This window comes from Schistocerca americana, chromosome 6 (genome assembly GCF_021461395.2).
Source record: "Schistocerca americana isolate TAMUIC-IGC-003095 chromosome 6, iqSchAmer2.1, whole genome shotgun sequence".
NCBI classification, from domain to species: Eukaryota; Metazoa; Arthropoda; class Insecta; order Orthoptera; family Acrididae; genus Schistocerca; species Schistocerca americana.
In genome coordinates this window covers 151,041,634-151,064,849 of record NC_060124.1, presented here as the reverse complement: position 1 = coordinate 151,064,849, position 23,216 = coordinate 151,041,634, and the positions used below count along the sequence as shown (strand labels likewise).

General features: G+C 39.2%; 1 protein-coding gene across 3 annotated transcripts in view; it reads left to right on the top strand.

The window, feature by feature from the left end:
* Positions 1–23,216, top strand: part of LOC124619191 (glutathione synthetase-like) — a 151,344-nt gene that overhangs the window by 110,336 nt on the left and 17,792 nt on the right. For all 3 annotated transcript variants that reach the window (XM_047145410.1, XM_047145409.1, XM_047145408.1), the window contains exons 6-9: positions 10,781–10,823; positions 12,289–12,362; positions 12,457–12,621; positions 17,518–17,779. In XM_047145410.1, the coding sequence (XP_047001366.1) occupies positions 10,781–10,823; positions 12,289–12,362; positions 12,457–12,621; positions 17,518–17,779 (544 nt within the window). The remainder of the gene's footprint in view (positions 1–10,780; positions 10,824–12,288; positions 12,363–12,456; positions 12,622–17,517; positions 17,780–23,216) is intronic.

Genomic DNA, 23,216 nt, shown 5'->3' with positions numbered 1-23,216 from the left:
ACTTAATCAAACAGAGCAAACAGGTATGTTTGGAATGCTTTGTTTCTTTCCTCATTGTACTGTCCCTCTGCCACGGGTATGGGCTACACTTCACTCTCTCCAAGGTTGCCATCGGCAGTCTAACCTCCTGAGACTTGCCCTTTCGGATGGCCTTTGCACGGACCCATTGATTCTCACGGAACATCTTGCGACCCATTTTGCTACAGCATCAGCATCAACATCAACCTTCTATCCAGCTGCTTTCCTTCACCATAAACAATGGGCCTAAGCTTCCGCCTTATGTTTTACCCCTTGTCAGTGAGAATCTTACAATGAACCTTTTACTGAATAGGAACTTCTTTCCGAACTTTCTTCTTCTCATGATACGGCCCTGGCCCAGACCCCATTCATAACCAATTGCTTCAACATCTCAGTGCTCCACAACAACGACAATGACAGCTCCGGGGTCTTAACCGTATTTGGTTTCAGGGTGACTTCCCTTCTCAATGGAGGGATAGCATCGTGGTTTCTGCCTTAAGCCTGGTAAGAACCCCCTGTGTGTCGAAAGCTGTCGGCCAATTAGTCTCACAAACATTGTTTGCAAGTTACTTGAACGGATGGTAGCCCATCGGCTCAATTGGGTCCTCGAATCTCGGGATCTATTGTCCCCTTACCAGTGTGACTTCCGAGAGGGACGGTCTCCACTCAATCATTTACTTCAATTGGAATCCACAGTTCGACAGGCTTTTCCCCAGCGCCGCCATTTGGTTACAGTATTTTTTGACCTTCGCAAGGCCTATGATACGGCTTGGCGCCATCATATCTTTCTTACACTTCATGAGTGGGGTCTTTGGGGCCCACTCCCAATTTTTATCTGCCATTTGCTGTTCCATAGGTCTTTCAGGGTTCAGGTTGGTACTGTTTTTAGTTCTCCATGGACCCAGGAGAATGGCATCTCACAGGGTTCCAAATTGAGTGTACTTCTTTTCCTCATTGCTATAGATGGTCTTATGGCCTCCGTCGGTCCTTTGGTCACCCCTGCTTTGTATGTGGATGATTTCTGCATTTGGGTTAGTTCCTCTTCAGTGGACTCTGCAGAGCGGCAGCTCCAGGGTGCTATACGGCGTGCCTCTGCATGGACCCTCTCACATGGGTTTCAATTCTCTTCTTTAAAATAGTGGGTGGTCCACCTCGATGCACAGCGCTTACCTGTGGTCCCACGGTTTTGTTTCCTGGGTCTTCTTTTCGACAACAAGATCTCTTGGCTGCCTCATATCAGACTTCTGAAGATAGGATGTTTCTGTAAACTCTATATCCTTCGCTTTCTTGCCCACACTTCTTGGGGTGCAGATCGTCCCACTCTTCTCCACCTTTATCGGGGCTTAGTGCTGTCTTGCGTGGACTATGGTTGTCAAGTTTATGGTTCGGCTGCTCCTTCCACACTGCGCCTCCTGGATCTGGTCCACCATCGTGGTATCTGTTTGGCCCCTGGTGCCTTCCCTACTAGCCCTGTTGATAGTCTCCTGATTGAAGCTGCAATCTCCCCCCCCCCCCCCCCCTTTCTGCTCGGCGGTCCCAGCTTCTGGTTTCTACGCAATCATTGTCCGTTCCTCTCCCACTCATCTTTCCTATTCTATCCTGATTCCAGCCCTTGGGAGGGTTTACTGGTTGGGCTCCGCCTTGCGTCTCTTCACTGTGATTTTCAGCTTCCTTCTTTGTCCTGTCTCCCACGTTCCCTCCTCAACCGCCCTGTCTCCCCCCCCTTGGTTAGTTCCTCGGCCCCGGATTCGGATGGATCTCCGCCGAGGTCTGAAAGATTCCATTCCCCCGATGGAGTTCCATTGTTTTTTCTGCCAAATTTTATGGGAGTTTCGGGATGCTGTTACATTTTACACCAATAGCTCTAAATCTGCTGATCATGTGGGATATGCCTTCATGTCCTCTGTTGGCCTGGAAAATCATCTTCTGCCAACTGCATGTGGGGTGTTTACTGCGGAATTGATGGCAATTTTCGAGGCCCTTACCTTTATTCAACAGTCCCAACTCAACCGCATTTTGTTATGTAGGGACTCAATGAGTGGCCTTCAGGCTATTGACCAGTGTTTTTCCCACCATCCCTTGATCTTGGCCATCCATGACCATCTCACTGATCTTCATCATCCTGCTTGTTCCATTGGCTTCCTTCGGGTCCCTGGCCATCTGGGTATCCCAGGTAATGAGCTTGCTGATTGTTTGGCTGGGGGAGCAATCACTTACCCCTCTTCTCTGTACCCCTCCTGCGGCAGATTTACGGCTTCATATCAAATACCACTTCGCACAATCATGGACCAACTCTTGGGAGGCTACCTCCCTCTCTAATACACTTCGTGTGATTAAGGTGACACCTGTCCCACGGCATTCTTCCTTCCGCCTCTTCCGAATGGACTTGACCACCCTGGGTCGCCTCCACATCAGCCATACCAGGCTGACCCACGGTTTTCGTTTCCCTAATGAGCCACCCCCACTTTGTGGTTGTCGAGCCCTCTAGTCAGTACCCCACATTTTGGTGGAATGCCCCCTTCTTTTGGCTCCACGTACTAAGTACAGACTTCCCCACCCTTTACCTTTAATATTGGCAGATGAGTCCCAGATGGCTTACCTGGTCCTCAGTTTCCTCCGTGAAAGTGGTTTTTATTTTCAGTTCTAAGGTTTTTAATCTCCCTCTGGAGTAGGGGCGGGGCAGTGAGGGTTGGGGTGTCTCCCGCTGTAAGCTGTGTTTGGAAATTCCTGACTCCCTTCCCTGACCAGTATCCTCTTTTGTCTCTCTTTTACTCTGTTTTTATCGCATTTTAGATTTGGTTAGTCTCCTTTTACAATAAGCACCTTTACATTCTAGCGGTTGAACACTTTCAAAAAGCAGGTGGTCTTGCCTGTACTGCGTCAGAGGTGGGATATTTTCTGCCTCTAGCATAGCCTTGGGGTTGCCCACTTGCTGACTTCCCTCCTTTTGTTTTCACCATTGACAACACCACTGCACTTTTACATTTTTTAGCCTTTTTCTTTTATCATTATGACTCTTCTGAGATGTAAATCCGTCCAAATGGACCACCTTTGACACAAGGGACTGATGACCTCACTGTTTGGTCCCTTAAACCCCAATCAACCACATGAAGAAATCAGGCGGCATAATGTTGGGTGAATGTGGTGGCCAGGCAGTGGGTCCTCCACGTCCAATCCAACGATTGGGATATTTCCTATCCAGTGACTTCCAAACAGCTGTTGACCATTGCGGTGGAGCTCCATCTTGTTGAAATATGGTGTTGGGTTGCAAGTCTTGTATGTGAGGGTACACAAACTGCTCCAACATGTCCAGATACAGTGACCCATTCACTAAACAGTCCAACAATCCTGTCATGCATTAGCCCACACCAGACATTTAGTTTAGGGCTATCACGAACATGTTCAGTGACAAAGTGCATATTTTGCGAACCCCAAATCTGAACATTATGTCTATTAACTCTTCCTGATAGATGAAAGGTTGCCTCATCTGAGAATAAACATCTTTCCAGGAAGCTGGCATCCTTATCAATATACTGCAGCATATCCTAAGCAAATTGTTGTCGGCATGGTTTTTCGTTCGGTACCAGATGTTGCAGAATTTGCATTTTGTAAGCACACATATGAAGACGCTGGTGAACTACACACTGCAATGTTGATTGAGATACATCAAGTTGCCTAGATGCTTGACAAATTGACTTATGTGGGCTTCTGAGAAACATTTGTCTGATGTCCTCCACTGTCTCCACTGAAACTCCATAACGAGCACCTCCAGAATATTTCAGAACACTTCCTGTTGCCAGAAACTTCCTATACCATTCCTTAATTGTTTTCATATCAGGTGGATCACATTCATACACACAACAATAATTTCTTTGCACAGTAATCAGCGATTTTGTTTCTGCAAACCACACTACTGCTTGCGCTCGCTGCTGTGGAGTTGCCATTTTCACTTCATGCGACCATGCCGCACTCTGGTGATGATACTTGGCACTTCTGATGCGGTACCATAAATTCTCTGAGATGCTCTACAATGTGGTGCATTTTTCATTGTCATATCTACTGTGGTTTTTCTCTCCTGGATCCTTGAAATCATGGAGGTTTGAGTGGGACATCCTGTATCTTTCATGAAAACTGATCACATAGTTGACTTTGCCATTAGATTGTCAATATTTGGTGTTGCTTGCAGTAGCAGTCACCAAGTTTACACAAGATTTTGTGTGAGGGAGCTTCCAGATTGGCAGTTCAGGGAAAATCTATTTAATACCTCCTGTGTCACCTATGGTTAGCTTAGTGTCTTCATGAATAGGTCCATGCATCTCAAAAGTGAGTGACCGAGTGAGGTGGTGCAGTGCTTAGCATGTTGGACTCACATTCAGCCATTCAGATTTAGATTTATGAGGGTGGTTTGAAAAGTTCTCAGAACAGAATAGAAAAAAGTACTTACATCACTGAAACTTTTTTTATTTTTCAATGTAGTCTCCTTGTAGATTAATGCACTTGGTCCAGCGATGTTCCAGTGCCTTGATCCCATCTCGAAATTGAGTTTCCTCCAGGCCTGCAAAATAGTTGTCAACTCTAGCTATCAGTTCTTCGTTTGAAGTGAATCTTCATTCACCAAGAAAAATTTTCAGTTTTGGGAAGAGATGGAAGTCTGACAGAGCCATATAAGATGAATAATGTGGGTGTGGCAACAATTCACACCTTCACTCATGTTATTTTGCTATGGTGATGGCACATGTGTGCAGGCGTGCATTGTCTTGTTGGAAGATGACTTTCTTCCTTGCTAAACCTGGCCTTTTTTTTTGCATATCTTTTGTTGCAATTTGTCCAGGAGGTTAGCATAATATTCTCCAGTAATTGTTTGCCTGGTGTGGAGATGATCTACAAACAGAATCCCTTTCGCATCCCAGAACACTGGTGCCATGACCTTTCCTGCCAAAGGAATTGTCTTTGCTTTCTTTGGTGGTGGAGAATCAGCATGTTTCCAGTGTTTTGACTGTTTATTTGTCTCTGGGATATAGTAGTGCACCCAAGTTTCATCTCTGGTCACAAACAAGTGCAAAAAATCTTGTTTGTTTTGCCTAAAATGGGCCAAACATTGTTCCTATATGTCCATTCTCATATTGTTATTTTTCTAAATTGCTGCAGACAAAATGACTGGATGGTTCCTTTGAAAGGCCATAGCTGATTTCCTTCTACATCCTTGAAACATTCTGAACTTGTGCTCTGTCTCTAATAACCATGACGTCGACAGGACAATAAACCCTAATTTTCCTTACTCTTTTTCAATAGTGAAGGGTGTGTTCTTGTTTTTATCAAGCATGCTCTGCTTGGGCTTCACTCTGTTTATGGTAGGCATTGTCATGAAAAAGCCCAGTAATAAATCACTTTAACCACACCAGACTGATGAGCAGAGGCAGCTGCTTCGGATAGGACGTTGTTGCTGCAAAGTGAAGAGAACATGCACATCACTTGAGGTCCCATAGAGATTTGGTAAATGATGTTTTCAAGGGCATCCAGCCACGTAAGACCTCCGTTGTTTGCATGTTTTTGAATGGAACTGTCTTTACTAGTGTGTCAAAGTGAAATAAATTATGAATGTACTTTGATCGAGCACATACCTTCAGCCAACATATGAAAAATGTTATGAAAACATCACACCAGACAAAAAAATTGTGGCCCCCTTCCCCCAGGAGACAGGCTAATAAATGTAACACTGGGTCAAGTCTTGATAATGACCTCTATCCAGTAAGGAAGAGGGTCCACACATTCCTTAAAGTACACCACATCCAGCTAATGATTAGATTCTGTACACTTACCAAGTTGCAGATATTTTGATTACTATGTTTCACTTTCTGTTCCAAGTAGTCCTATACATTTTCTGTGGAAGTAAGGTTGAGTGATTTGGTGGGCTAGTCAAGGTGGAAGATGGTGCCCAAGTGCGTACCAGGATGTGTGCATGCACCTCTGTGAACATTGCTGTTATCATCTTGGAATGGGAGCGCCCACAGTGTACCCATCATAAAGATGTAGAAGAAAGGGTAAAACATGGTCATCAAGAATACTGTGTTGTGAGTAACTAAATCCACTTCCCCTTTTTTCCCCTCTCTCCTCCCTGACGAAGGAACAAAGTTCCGAAAGCTAGGATACGTAAATTTTCTGTTGTTTTGTGTATCTATCGGCTGTACTGAGCTGAGGTAAGTACTGACCAGCCCCTCTATCTCTTTGTTAGTATTTGTTTCACATCTTTATATGAGATTTTCCATTAATCATTTAGATCTCTGGACAAAATATTAGTCACCCCCCCCCCCCCCTTAAAAATGACACTGGTCATTTTCGAGAGATGTCGATAGTGTAACAAATGCTGTTAGTCTCATTTACAATTTCAAGGTTAGTAGAGATATTATCAGCTTACACTCCACTGCGGAGTGAAAATTTCATTCTGGAAACAGAAATAGTATTTTTTAACTGACAGAAATCTTGCTTTCAATTGCGGAGATGGTCAAGTTTTTCAGAAAGTTGTGTATAAATTAGTGTCCCAAATATTTTTTAGAAACAGACATTGGTCTCTAATTCTGGGGTAGATGGTTCTCACCCTTTGAGCACAGGTACAACCTCTGAAATTTTGAGTCGATTTAGAAAAATTCCAAATTCTAAGCATTTGTTAATAACGAAAGCAAGTGGTGCGCAAAAACAGTATGTATTGTTCTTTCTGTTAATTAGCCAGCCAGTAGTGGCAGGAATGGTAAAACTGATAACTTGGAAACTGTGGTGACATTTTCTTCTTTGAGGTCAGTGATATGGGACAGCTCAGATTTAGTTCTAAAAGCATTTGAAAAATATAGGAAAAATAAATGATTGAAGATATTGATTACAACACTGTAGTGCAAAAGACTCATTGTCAGACTACTACCTTCAAAAATTGCGAAAGAGGTCTGTGGACAAATGCAGACGCACAAATGTGCTAAGATTCCTTACTGGGGCACCTCACCCGAACTGTGAAATTGTTCTCAATGGCATTCTTGTGGAGTAATATGGCATGGGAAAATAAATCTTGCATGTGCTGGCCATATTCTGTCAGTCTTATGAAGTAAATCACATATGTCTAAGGTTATCATATGTTCTTTAGTAGCCATTGAAAGTATGGCATTCAAAGTCTTATTCACGAACTGTTTTGTTCTGAGTCCAGCCACTTTATTCATGAGCTACACCTCATTGTTAACAGGCTATTAGTGGCTGTTGTTGTGAAGGAAGGAAATTTATCAGTTGGATGCCAGGGCATGCTATGGTAAAGTGTATATAGTGGATAAAATGGTATCAGAAAACTGTAGAATCTAATAAGTGTACAGGAACTGGACTTTGGCATGTTTCAACATCACCCGATATAGTTTACCAGTGAACACATCATGACTTTTTTTCCTAATGCAGTTAACTTGAAATGGATACTGTTTCCTTGTCATGATATATCTGTCCCAGCAACAGCTGTGAGAGGCCAGGCAAAGAAAATGTAATGCAGTCAGTGAACTCGACCTTAGTAGCTAGTATTTGCTGAGGAAAATGTCAGTCATAACTGGTGAAAGATTAAACTCAGTCATAGTGTACATGCCACAACCTGTTCTTTTCGGTCCTCAATATACTCTCAAGTCATCTTGATGTGCATGTGTGTGCATGAACAAGCTCTTATGTGTGCATGGCAGTGGTGTTTGCGATAGTGTGTTGAGCGGGGAGGGGGGGGTGGGGGGAGATTTGCAGTGGCGTTTGTGATAGTGTGTGGGGCTGGAGCTTTCTCCATGGACTGGGAATGCTTCGCATGGTAGATGGTTGGCTTATTGTGCCCATTACATTCTGTATTACAAGCGATATTATGTTCCCTGTCAGTGTGACAATTACGTCCTGAGAGAGTAATGTTATCAGAAAGGCCAGTTTCTGTGCACAAAATAGCGGAGAAGTTTTGTCAAATAGGTAGATTGTTCTTCTCAGCTGACCACCTGCAACCCTGTTGAAAACATATTGGTGGAAATAAAATAGCCAATGTGAAAAAAAGTGACATGATTCTTTGCTAAGAATCCATGATGACCATCAGAATATCAACCTAGCTTCCTGGGAGGAGGTGACAAAAACTGCAAAACATCATGAACTCAGTTTCACGGACTGTAGACTGTCTTTGGAGATGAAGATCTTTCACACAAAGTTTGAATGATGATGACATCACATGGTCTACACTATCCATGGCTCAAAATATCTGAATAAGATTGACAACCTCTTCAGCCTGTTAATTTCATGTTCTTTGCCAAAGATGGCAGCTTGTGCTGTTGTAGTTAGCATGGCTGCCTCCAGATCAATGTCCCAGGTATGATTCCTGGCTGGGGTGGAGATGTTTTTCACTCCGGGACTGGGTGTGTTTTTTTTTTTTTTTTTTTTTTTGTTGTCCTAATCATTTCATCCCACCTTTATCACAGAGATGCAAAAGGTGCTAAAGTGGCATGAAATAGAGAGGTGTGTATGATGCATCTCAACATCTTGTCTTGTAATCAATAATGCCACACAACTATTTTTTTTAATCAAAACACGATATTAAAACAGTACCAAATTAAACAATGGAAAATCCAGGATGGAATGTAACAACAAAAATTTTCACTTGGGGAAGTGGAAGATTCAAAGCAGATACAGCAGCACACATGTAGAAAAACTTTCAAGTTACTTAATCCTTGTTGGTGTCACCATAATTGATGTGTATTGCTTGCCACTGTTCAGTCACTGACTTCATCTCACCAGAGTAATTGCTTTTTGTGGGTCTGTAAACTGGAAATTAGTGCCCAAAGGATTTCTTGTGTGTGTGTGTGTGTGTGTGTGTGTGTGTGTGTGTGTGTGTGTGTGTGTGTGTGTGTGTGTGTGTGTGTGTTTCTGCTGATTGTCACAAATGTGTGTAACTCTTTCGGTCAGATTCTGAGTTACAACTGTTCTGTAATTTAATGAACACTACAGGTATCTTATTACATGGCTTTTCTCCTGCTTTATTTGCCAAGAAGATCACATTTCAGCTCTGGACATTTGCTGCACTGCCAAGTGTATGTGTCATGAAATATTTGCAATGTTTGAAGCAAACAAATATTGTTGAGCAAGTTAGCATTAAGGGTAATGTCTTCATAGCTACTTGTTTGCAGAATCAAAATATTGTTCATTATTGGTGTAGAAAGTATACTCCTAAATATTTATTCAAGTTAGTTGGCAAAGTTTTTCCGTTTGCAATTGTGGGAATCGACCAAATGATATTTGACATTCACAAGCTAGCTCCAGCAGCACAGTTGAATGAGCTCTGTATTATTAGTATTTGGATAAGGATGTCACAATACATTGCTAGAATGTGCAAACGTTTTGCGAATGAAAGGCTATGCTGCATTGAGGTGTTGTATAAAGAAGAGAGAGATGGGGAAAAATAAAATTGGAGATATAGGGATTGTCAAATTTGAAACAATAGTGCTCATTGTTAAATGAAAACAGGTTTGTAGAATAGTGTTAATGTGAAACTGGATGCTGCAGGTTTTAAATGAAGAATACTACACACAGTAATCCAGAGGGGGAAAAACAAAAGTAAGCTCTCAAAAGAACGTAAGTAGTTTAAAATCCCAGAAGCCCAGATGTGCTACAGAATTGTTTATTGGAGTAGAACATCTACTTATTTCTGAAATTGGAGCCATAGACACACATTACAGAACAATTAAGTTTTTTTTATTCAGTCCCTCCTCCCATTAAACATTTTTCTAGTTGGCTGATGACTTAAATTGTAAGTACATGTTCCTTCACTTTTGTGCCTCTTGGCAGTTTGTTGTTCAGAGATTTGTATCTGGTATAGCTTTACTACACATAGTAACTAGGATAGTTGTCACCCTGGTGGCTAGGGAACATAATGCTTGTAGAATTTGATATAACCTCTTTCCAGTATCTAGTACAATATGTAGGTGCATGCTGTTTGTAAAGTTATTCTAAGTGCTTTTTGAAGTCGATATTTTGGTATTGCTCTTCCAGAAACTGTGGAAAGGCTTAAGTTGATTGTACTGATTTTGTATATTTTTGTGATACATATTCAGCAGAGCAAAATGCACACCTTCATTCTGTGTAGAAATGAGTAGAATGTGAGATTTAATATTGCAAATTATCCACTTTTGTCTAGAGCTGACTGAATAAATTAATCCAACAACAGATTTGATGCTGTAATGAATTTGTAAAAATGAAAATAGTAAATCATTTTATTGCATTTCTTGAATGTTTAAATTTTACACTGTAAAATTTTGAGACAGAACTGCTGCCCAGTATTTATCTTCACAAGGAAGAATTGTTAGTACTGGTGACAAAATAGTACATGAAATTATTGTAGCTCTTGGAGCTGTTAGTTCCATTCTTGGGAAAGATTAAGAAGCCTGGACAGGTCACTCAGACTCCAGTATTAGAGGGACCCAACAGTTGTGAAAACAGAAGGCTCCCTCTCATCCTGGGGTTTGAGTGACCTGCTCTTTTTTTAAAAAAAAAATCCTCACCAACCAGTCCTTATCTCCTCTTCCTGTGAAGAAGGAACTCACAGATAGTTCCAAAAGCTAGTATAGTTTCGAAAGTTTTGCCTACAGAATGTAAATACTGGTCTGCAAAATAAAATCTCATAAATGTAAGGACTCCATCCTTTCTTTATTGAGAGACACTACATAATATATTAAAGCCACTGTCTTGTTTATTGAATTTTGCATTGAATTTTGCATTGAATTTTCAGATATGTTTTGCGTGAATTGGGCCATGAAGAGAAGCTAGAAAATGTAAGTGTTGTATTTTTTTATGATCTGTATATTTTTATTTTATGTTTCATTCATTAAATCTAATGGTAATAAGCAACTGCAGTTGTATAACAAGGTCATAACAGTTTACTATTAATAACAACAATATGAAATGGAAAGATTGCTATTTACTACAGAGATGAGGTGTTCAGTAGTAGGCAAGCACACTGAAAAAGCCTGCTAGGTGTTATCAGTCAAGCTGTTCCAACTTGTGGGGCAGGAGTACATTTGAGCAGGGGTGCACAACTGGCTGATACGTAGCAGTCTTACAGCCAAGTTGTAGCATACCTGAACATATTCTACAGGCCAATCTCAAGCTGCCAGGATTGGCCAGGCAGGCTGCACATGCACGGGACACATGAAACTGGGCCACTTGCCTACTCTTTCCACCTGCCCACAGGTGAGCCGAGTAACACACACAGGTGCCCATTCCCAATGGACCAACACTGGAACTGCCTGTATTATATTAGATATCAGAATAAGCCCTTTTTCAAGTGTACAAAATACACAGACACGAACACACACTGTCATCTTCAGATGATAGGACCTGTGAATAACAGACATATTTCTGTTTGTCAGCTTCTATTCTTCAGACCTGCCCAAAGACCACTTTTTTCCCATCTCTCTAGGGGTACCAAAGTACAGCTACTGCCTTTACAAAATTTAAGTTGTCATAATTGCAACTTCACCATTTACCTGATGGCAAAGGTGAGAACTTCAGAATTAAGGTTTATATAGGTGTCTTTTGATTGATAGTTACAGAAACGAAGCTGCTAACCACATAACATTAATGCTGCATAGGACAAGGAATATGAATGAGGCAGTAAATTGTCACAATCATGAGGGAAGGTATACACCTTCATCATAACAGTGTTGTGTGCCTTAATGTGGGAGTAGTAGTTGTCACCATCCAGATCAAGATTCTTCTTTGATCACTCTAATTTAATTAAGGTGAGTGTTTAGATGGTTCCTTTGCAAGGATAGAGCTGATTATCTCCTGGTCCTTTGCCAATCCATGCTTATGTTCCATCTTTAATTAACCCACAGTGGATGGGCCTCATTTCCTTAGATTTTCCCCATTTTGCTATGCATTGTTGAAATCATCTAATTGCAGTCAAGAGCTTGTGAAGCAAGGAAACTGTATCTAAATCTTTTACATTTGCCTCCATCATAACTCTGATATTAAGTAAGGTTAATATATATAAAAGAGATGTATATAGGTTTTTTGCACTGTGGCACAGTAGGTCATGCTTATCACGTTTATTTATCAGTTCATTATATATTTATGTACCACATTTGCTGGTACAGTCATAAATTTGCTGTTGAGGTACTACTTGGTAACTACTCAGAAAATAGAAAAGACGTAAGGTACTGTCCAGCTGACATATTGACCCCGTATTCCTCACAATGTTTGTAAATTTTTCTGAAATAACTTTTATTGTTCTAGCTTCCACCTAATTCAGCTCTTGCTGGGCTGTGTGGAGGAATGATAAAAGCATGGAAAATTTATGATAATCCAAAGTAAGTATAAATAATTATTTTCTTACATCAGTTGCTATGTATATAATTGGCATTCTATAGTTTAAATCTATATATGTGATACATAATGTTTCAGAGCTGTTATAATGATAGTGGTTGAAGATGTCACATATAATATTTGTGACCAGCGCTTTCATGAATTTTACATTCGAGAAAATCATCCTGATGTCGGTGTTCTACGTCGAAGATTCAGTGAACTTAAAGAACAAGCAAAACTGACTGACAACAAGGCTCTTTTTGTGTGAGTAGCTTTCTTACATATAATTTTATTAATATGCTTTTATTTGGGTATTGAAGTCCGATCCATCTCTAGTCATATTATGTACTTCACACCACTGTACGTTTTAGAGAGAGGACACCAGACACTGTTTTAATTTGGGTGCCACTATACAATTAACAAATAAATTGTGCTGTGTACGTACCCTGTAAGTTTCATCATATTCTGTGAAATGCTGTTGAAATCAGCTGAAAATTGGTGGAAGCGACATGGCAACCAGATCATGAAAATTTAAGTATAATTTTTCCATCTGCAACATGACCAGACCTTCTTCCTTATACATATTTTGATCTTAAAATATTCACTCGTCCTTTTCCTCCTCCTCCCTCCTGCTCATTAAACATTTCTGTTTATGCATGTTGTTCACAAACCGTCTTCCGGTCTCCTCATTTCTCCCACATCTGTCATTCAGCAATTGTCTTAGGGATTTGGCAACCCAATCAGCCAATGTGCAAGCACTGCTATCGGCCTTTTTAAATAGTGGTGGATAAATCATAAACCTTACTGACATGAGGAAATGTGTGTCAAGCACTGACCACGTAGTGCACAACAAAATATTAATGCAAGGAACTATGATAGGCATAGCAAGTCAGTGGTAATATATCATCATTGCTTTCAACAATCAAACAAAGCCTCAGTCAAAACCAGTACCGAAAGCAATAGAGCTTTCGAGCAGACCTTCCAGATATGATGGTCAACATGCCTCTGACGAAAGATGGATTTGTGTAAAGAAAAATATAAGAATGAGTACTTGTACATTACTAGAAAAAAACTGTTTCAAGTTTTCAAGTGGTCTTTGGATGTTCTGAAGTCTTCTGTCTTGCCTAGCTAGGATCCCACAGTGCCAAATTACACTTCAGATAATTTGCAGAAAAATCACTATCTAACATTTATAGTAAGGAAAGTTCAGGTAGAATGTAAGTAATTTAGGAGTAAAGGAGGCCACTCACTGAATAGCAGAAGCAATTGAGTCTTTGATGTACACACAGAAAAGACAAGTTTTCTTTCTCTTTTGTGTGCATCTGTCGACGACTCAATGCCTCTGCTGTCTCCCTTACAATCACATCTTTGTTACGTGCCATGTGTTTCAGTTAAAAATCGCCATTCTCTTGTAATGTCGACTCTGAACCAGAAAAGATCTATGACTGGTTTCAATAGTTTACTTGGTTAGATTTTTCAAATCACATAAATAATTATGCTAAAAAGATGTATTAAATGAAACAGTTGATTTCTTCATTTGTGTGGCCATATTGTCCTTAGTTGCTTTAATATTCCTAAGGGAATTTTCATTCTGTCCTTGCAACTATCAAAAATAGTCCCCCCCCCCCCCCCCCCCCCCCCCCCCACCAGATGCATTTAGCTTTATTAAGGTTTAGCATTGTCAGTGGTCTGTAGTTAAGTTATTTACATTTTAATTTGCTCTAAGATCATAAAAGTTTGTTAACCGTATGTTGGTTTTTACTCTCAGTTATTTCCGCTTGATTTCTTGTCTACATTGGAAAATGCCATCTGCTAGCACATCATTGATGTTTTTCTTCTTAAGACACTGATATTTGTGGCCTTTAGTTGCTCTACAGATCCATGCAGTTTTTATGTTTTACATTGCACACCACTGTTTTCTGTTTGTTTTTATACTTCTAAGTATGTATTGTGGTTTGTGTTTTATAGTCCTGCCAACATAACACTGCCACTACTTTGTTTTTGACCTATACTCTTTTTTTGTATGTGTGTAATTTATTTAATTTTTTTGTTGTGTATTTATATACTGTATCAGAATAGTGATGGAGATTTTTTTTTTTTAGGGTGGGGGAGGGAGAAACCTTGATGAGCGAACATAAGTGTATAATAGTGTAACGGAATGTGAGTTGGACAGTAGGTGAGGAGCTAGAAGTGAATTGAAATTGGGTGGGAGAGGACGAAGGATGGAAAAAGCTCTTTTCTCTTTCATATGATTTCATTGGTTATTTTGTATGTCTTGTTTCCAGTATTTATTTGGAAATTGAGCATATGTTTATTTTGTGTTAATGACTTGGAAAGAGAGGAGGTGTGTCTGTAGTGATTCTTATGATGATCATATCGTTATAAAACAAACAGCATTAAAAATGGACACAAAGAAACAATGCTAGACAAACTAAACAGAAAAATAATGAAAAATACTAATCAAACCACACTAAACATACAAGTTGCACCACTACAAAAAAATGTCATACAATAACCTACCACAACAAATTCACACATAAAATAGGTAACATATTCAAAAAACAAGACATAAACATTGCTTATGAAACAAGCAGCTCTATACGAAAGCACATCCCAAAACTAAAATTAAAACCAGACTGATATTAATGATCTGGTATCTATCAGCCCAGTTGTAGAAATTGTGAAAGGATATAAGGAAATAGGATACAAACCCTTCAACATTTGAAAATAAATAGTTGCTCAATGACCAAGTAAGTATTGGAAACCAGACTCTATTTAAAATAATTGATGACATTACATGAAAGAGAAAAGAGCCTTTTCTATCCTTTACCCTCTCCTACCCACCCCTCCCTCCCTCCCGTCACTACTCTTACACAGTATTCAAATACACAACAACATAATTACATAGAATTACACACATACAATAAACTAAAAATAAAGACAAAGTAGTGGCAGTGTTATGTTGGCAGCACTACAAAACACAAACCACAATACATACTTAAAGTATAAAAACAAACAGAAAACAGTGGTGTGCGAGGGGTGTGCTGTGTAAAACATAAACAAAAGAGTGATTCTGCAGAGCAACTAAAGACCACAACTTTAAAAGCATACTCATGTGCCAGCAGACAGCATTTCCAAATGTAGGTGATAAGTCAAATGTATCCAGAATGAGATTTTCACTCTGCAGCGGAGTGTGTGATGTTATGAAACTTCCTGGCAGATTAAAACTGTGTGCTGGGCCGAGACTTGAACTCGGGACCTTTGCCTTTCGCGAGCAAGTACTCTAACCAACTGAGCTACCCAAGCACGACTCACGCCCCGTCCTCACAGCCTTACTTCTGTCAGTACCTCGTCTCCTACCTTCCAAACTTTACAGAAGCTCTCCGGCGAACCTTGCAGAACTAGCACTCCTGAAAGAAAGGATATTGCGGAGACATGGCTTAGCCAAAGCCTGGGGGATGTTTCCAGAATGAGATTTTCACTCTGCTTCTGTAAAGTTTGGAAGGTAGGAGACGAGGTACTGGCAGAAGTAAGGCTGTGAGGATGGGGCGTGAGTCGTGCTTGGCTAGCTCAGTTGGTTAGAGCACTTGCCCGCGAAAGGTAACGGTCCCGAGTTAGAGTCTCGGCCCGGCACACAGTTTTAATCTGCCAGGAAGTTTTAAATCAAATGTAAATCACCATAAATGAAAACCAACATATTGTTAATGAACTGTTTTCTGAAAGTAAAGCCACTCAAAATTTAAATAACTTAATTACAGTCCAGTTTACCTCAATAAAGCTAAACTCATCTGATGAAAAAACACACATTTTTTGTAGTTGCAATGACAGAATGAAAATACTCTCAAGGGACAGTTGATGCATATTGTACCTATTTTAGACAGTTATCACATTAAAGTTATTTGCAAAAACTTTATTCACAACATAAGCAGTGCCCTGTTATATGCCAAAGAATGTTAGACTTCCCAATTGAAATTATTTGCATTGTATATGAGCATTTTTACATCAAATATTTTGTGTAAGACAGTTAATTCCCATCATATTCCTAATTTGTCTGATGGCTTGTTAAATCAGAGATCAAATCAATGATGTATGGGCTTGGATTTGCCATTTTTAAATTTGTTCTTTGTCAAAAGGAATCATACTTTGTCGCAGTTGTGTAATGCTGAACATTATAAAACTTATTTGCTTTAGTTTCCTGGCCCATATAATCAGGTTAAACAAATATACTGAAAATGTTAAGTTTTATGTTGCATAAATACTTCACAACAAGGTTATCTATGGACTACCCCAGCAGATGAGGACATAGAGATTTGGCAGAGTGCTGCCTTTCTACTTCTCCATGATGAGCTTTATTGTGTTCTGTTTATGCCTCCAGAGAATGTACTTACAAATTTCTTGGCCACAAATCCAGTCAGTGACTCGTTGACCTGAATAAACAAATTGACATATTTGCTCTGGCTGACACTGATAAAGCATTTTACCAACTAGAGCAATCTGGATCTAATTATCATCAAATATATAGAGACAAATGCAGTCACAGCAGATTCGCAAACCTGCAAAAGCATGTTGTTAATTATCACTGTTGCTGTAGCAGTCGTCTTCGTATATTATTCAGTATGTGAATTTTTGCTCTGAACATAGTAGAATATATGGAGTATACGAAACGTTAAATTTGGGTAAAAGGGCAAAAATATGTACTGAAAAGTGCCATGCATTCCTGCCTTTTGTTGAACTCACGTATACAATATGCTATTTTTGTACATAGATTAAATTCCGGGATATTTGGAGTATCATTCTATTGCATTATTGTAGAAGTGTATAGTTTCTCTTGACCTTATGTGATAAACTGTGGTAGTACAAACAGAAGTTGAAATTTTCAGAGATTACTGTTATAGCAACAGAAGAAGAAATTGGTTGTTCCTGCATTTCATACTGCTTCTAAACTATTGAAATTAATATATGTTATTTATTGCACAGGAAAGAGATACATTTCAGAAGTTTAATGCACAACCTTTCATTGGTGTCTCCTTTGACCAGATCACCATTTTATGCACTTGTAGGTACCTGTTGTACTTTATTTGAAGCTTTGATTATAATTGTTCTTATGGTTAATCATTGTTGTTGCAGTTTTTTCTCATACAGTATTATTTATGCCCTTAGCGATGGTCATGAGGTGGCTGTTGTGTATTACCGTACTGCATATGAACCAGCTCAGTACGGAGGAGCTGAAGGCTGGAAGACTCGTTTGCTGATAGAGCGCTCAAAAGCCATCAAATGTCCAAGTATTCATTATCATCTTGCAGGAACTAAGAAAGTTCAGCAGGCACTAGCACATCCTGGATGCTTGGAACGTTTTATCACTGACTCGGCAAAAGTGGAGGCCATCAGAGAGATCTTCACAGGTCTCTATTCCCTTGATTTTGTGAGTGCCTGCCATGTGGCAATGAGAAATATTTGTTTTTTTTTTTTATATTCCTCTATTTTTTGTTTTCAAACTGCGCATTTTAAATTTATGCTATTACTAGAACAGTAGGAGTTTCATTTTGTTTTGATGTTTGTCTTTCTAGTAAAAATGAGGACATTTAAAATACTATGCGTTGTTTAATTATTTATTAAACATACTCACAGCTAACATGAAGAGCAGTTAAAAGAGGCTTCAGTCACTTCTTCCATTCCTATTTTAACAAAGAATAATCATTCGAACTTAGCTGTTGTTAAAGTCTCTTTTAAAACACAACAAGGATTTTTACAGTTAAGTACTGTTTATCTCAACAGTAATAATCATTTGATTTGTAAAATAAAAAATAAAAACCAAATGCACAAAAGATCAACTTTTATCATCAGCCATTTGATTTCCATTACTGGACCATGGCCATCCTACTAATGACTACTAATGTACAATAATAAACATATTAAAATCACATCCTTTTCATAGCATCAGTTAAAAATTCAAGAACTTCATAAGGATTTAGTTCTAATTGAAACTCTTCAATTTTTGTTTTGAATTGTTAATCTGGTAGCTTCCTAATTGTCTCTGGTGCAACACTGAAGGGTTTGATTTGTTTACAAAACACTTTAAGTTACAGTGGAATGATAACAAGTCATGTTTACTCTTGCTACTGCATTTAGTACTTAGCAGCTCCATCAGTCAAACAAATCAGTAACAGCTTGCACTGTAAGTGCTTGAGCATTGTCCTGCAAAATGATGGTCAGGTCCTGCAGAAAGTGTCATCACTCCTGTCTCTAAGCTGGTCGTAGGTTGTGTTCCACAAATACATGTATATCTTCTTCATTATACCTGCATAATCCCTGTCTTGTTTTTCAAGGACTCTCATACATATTTTGTTTTTGCATCGAAAGTTCAGATCTCAATGCCGCAAGTCAAAACGCGTAAAGGTAACTGATTGTAAATCTTTTTCTTTTCAGAAATGTTGGACTCTTAGTTCTGAAAAAGTTATGTAGTTTGTCTATTGCAGTCCTCCCAACTAACTTCACTTGTCCTAAATGTAGAACCTGCGAGCTAACATCGCAAAGATGTTTGGGCTCACATGCGATTCCTCTTCGTCGAAATGTCTTGGCTCAAACTCGTCTAGGGATTGAACCTCACATGTCGCCTTACACACCCTAAATTGGACACTTGTAACCCTTTGGTTAAATTGTCTGGCTGATGGCAAGTTTGTGAAATACGAAGTTAACGTAAAATCTAACAACACTAATAATATCGAGAACTAAATTAACGACCCATAAATGATGTAGGCTACACAGTTTCAATTTGATTAGAATAATGTTTATTCAGAAAACAAACTAATAACGAAAGTGGTCGTATTTGGAGTTACTGTTACACTCGAGCGCATATCCATTTGACACAGTTCGATCATTCACAATCTCATCGCGAAATACAAGTCTAATATTCCACCTCATTATCTTTGCGAAAAGTTAAGAGTTCACCCCAGGCGCCCTGCTGCTCAGCGCTCAGAGACTTAAGTCCCATGATATCACACAACGTGAAATTTTCTAAGTCATTTCACTTCCTAGCTGCCTAAAGACCGACCGTCCGCTTTCGCGTCTGCATCCGAACCGTCCCTTTGGTGTCTCCAGACTTTCCTGAAGCCGTCCATCTGATTGGCTACAGCTTATCCTACATTATTTTACATTTTAACATCTTTAAATAATCAAACCTTGACCACTTTCACGGTCTAAATAAAGTAACAATAATATCCATTACATATTAAACGTTAAATTCTTTTACATAAAACCAATACAATTTCCTTCTTAGCTTTGAATGCCACAGCTAGTAGCCTTGCACCAATGTGCTTTCTGATAAATAAAGAACAAAGTAACTATTATGCACTGAACTTTACTACAAATATTCTATTACCTACTGATTCAGTAAGGTGTCATGCTGTCATTGTTCAGTTTATTTTGTGTGGAGGAAATGATGATCTGTTTAACTGTAAATTCTGCTAATTTAAGTTTACTCATATCTACAGTAGTTCTCCTTGTCGTGCTTACACGTTGCAAGGTGTATAATGATGACACAGTCATCATATTTAGTTTTCTGAAGCTAGGTCTACAGTCAATTCTGAGAGTGCCATGCTGCATTTTATCAGCACTGCCTTCTCTTATAACTGGAATATTTCATTTGCTTTCTTTTTGTGGCTCCACAGAATGGTACCACATGCTATATAACTCTGTATTAGGGCATAAAGGCAACTTTCAGCACTGGAAAACTAAAACAAATTTGTAGTTTCCTCAGGGCAAAATATACCTTTACTGATTTTACATACCAAGTTTTATGCAATCATTTGTAGACAGTTTGGAGCAAATTGTCGTCACAAAGAAATTAACAGCGTTTATTCCCTGCTCCAATTGTGTTTTGGGGTTCCATCTAATATTTAGGTTCTGTGCTTTATCTTCATTGATACATAGGGAGTTGACATTATACCAGGCTTTAACATTATCAGTGGTCTGATCTATTTCACATTTCAACATTTCTGGTCTCCCTAATGTTGTAAGGACAATTTGATCAACAGCAAATAAATAATTGCATGTGGATTGTCGCATTATGTTACACGACAAGTCACTAATAAAAACAAGAAGTAAGACTGGAGCTTTTATTGCATCTTGAGAAACACCCACATACTCTGGCAAGTACCCAGGCTCAATGTAAAACCATAGAGTTGCTCTTAGTTTAATATCTCATGGGGCACAGTGGCAAAAGCTGTTGACAAATAAAAAAAATCTACTATCTGCTTTCCAAGTGCTTCATGCACTTGATCAGAAATGACACAGCAGCTTTAATAGTACACATATCTGATATGAGACCAAACTCTCTTTGAAGATCTTATTTTCTTCAAAATAATTTGGAATTTGTTTATTTCATAGAGCTTGAATTACCTTCATGATGTGTCACTGTTTTCAACATACAAAAACTACTTGACCTCTGTCAGTATAAAAATATATAAAATCGAATGCACTTACTTGTTTTAGATTGTGATCTCTTTTTTTCTTTTATCTTGGCATCCAGCGCAAAACTTACTGCATTCATTCATGAAGCATTTACATGGCTATGTTTCTGTCCATCTTCATTTCTTTTCGTAAAAATCATAGTCATTTTTTCAACCCTTGACAATTCCCTGATCCATGTGTTTGATGGAATAATTGTTGTAGTATGTTCTTTATTTAGGTTTTCTGTCCTCTTAAATCACTCTTAGGATATACTGTTATTTATTTACTCATTCTGAGTCACAGATAGGCGCCAAAAAAAAAAAAAATTGTTACAATATAAGCTTTCAGTCACCAAGGCCTTTGTCGAAAATAGATGACAGACACTGGCAGTGTGGCTTCAGCTGCCTGAGGCTGCAGTCATGTGTGTGAGTTGCATTTCTGTGTGTGTGTGTGTGTGTGTGTGTGTGTGTGTGTGTGTGTGTGTGAGAGAGAGAGAGAGAGAGAGAGAGAGAGAGAGAGAGAGAGAGCTGTTTTTGACTAAGGCCTTGTTGGCCGAAAGCATATATTGTGACGGTCTTTTTGTTGTGCATGTCTGCGAATTAGCATCTCCGCTATATGGTGAGTAGCTACTTTCCTTTTCATAACATTGTTACATCCCATCTGGATATTCCATTGTTTGATTAATTTCTCATCCATCATTTACAAAGACTTTCATCACATAATGTATGTATTCTAATAGCGCTATACTGAGTTACGATATTCTTTACATATGTTCTTATAATATCAAACAATATCACTAAAGTTCTTGAGCCACTCTGTGGCCAAGTCTGAGTGTCTGTGTATGTCCTTCAGACTACCTTCATGACCGTGCACTTCATACACAAGTAAATGGTCCATTTATTGGATTTCCCCATACTCACAATCAGGACTGTCCGATAGACAACTTTCATTCATCAATTGTTTACATCTACAAACACTCATCCTGACAAGGTTCAGAATTGTCAACAGTTTCCTCGGGAGGTTGGATCCATCAATCGTCTTGTTGGGATCATCCACCGAGTTTCAGTTCTTACGCTGACTTACACCCCATAGCTCTTTCCAAGCCGTCTTTGAGTCAAAGCCTTGCAGTTCTTTTCCGATTTTCCATAAAGGTGACCTGGATTTAAGACTGTTTAGAGATGCTACATCTTGGTGTGTAGGGAGTTCTGGGTTGTCTTGGATTTTTCTTCATGATCTTGTAGCTATCTGTGATCGCCTAATTGAGGTGGGAGGCTCTATGTTTGCTAGGATGGGGAGGCAGACATATGGAGTGGCCCAAAATTTCCAGAGATTATCTGCATTGTCTTCTTTTGTTGGGTGTCCACTTTAAATATGGGTGCATTTCTCATCCTGACTGGCGAACACTATACAGTCATGCTGCAGCCAAGGGCTAGCACTGAAGTCCTCAATGTGTTGTCTCCACAACTACCTTTCATTTCAGGTAGTTTCATCAGAATGGCATTATGGGATTTTCATTTGTTTTGTATCATCTGGATGTGAGCTATATGTTAGTGTGATCTATTTTCTCCCCAAGTATGTGGACTTATCCTAATGCCTGATGTTTTGGCCATTCATAGGGAGTTGTAGTTTACATTTTGAGTCTCTCTTGTGAAGGTGCATTACGTTGCTGATTGTTTTATTAGGGTTTGGATGAAGATGCGACTTGGAGTAGAAAGTGTTCGGTACTTCCAGATCTGCATTCCATATTTTTTTGAGGTTAAGATTTTTACTTAGATATGTCGTTATCAGGAGAAAGAAAACTGGCGTTCTATGGATCGGAGCGTGGAATGTCAGATCCCTTAATCGGGTAGGTAGGTTAGAAAATTTAAAAAGGGAAATGGATAGGTTGAAGTTAGATATAGTGGGAATTAGTGAAGTTCGGTGGCAGGAGGAACAAGACTTCTGGTCAGGTGACTACAGGGTTATAAACACAAAATCAAATAGGGGTAATGCAGGAGTAGGTTTAATAATGAATAGGAAAATAGGAATGCGGGTAAGCTACTACAAACAGCATAGTGAATGCATTATTGCGGCCAAGATAGATACGAAGCCCACACCTACTACAGTAGTAAAAGTTTATATGCCAACTAGGTCTGCAGATGACGAAGAAATTGAAGAAATGTATGATGAAATAAAAGAAATTATTCAGATAGTGAAGGGAGATGAAAATTTAATAGTCATGGGTGACTGGAATTCGAGTGTAGGAAAAGGGAGAGAAGGAAACATAGTCGGTGAATATGGATTGGGGCTAAGAAATGAAAGAGGAAGCCGCCTGGTAGAATTTTGCACAGAGCACAACTTAATCATAGCTAACACTTGGTTTAAGAATCCGGAAAGAAGGTTGTATACATGGAAGAACCCTGGAGATACTA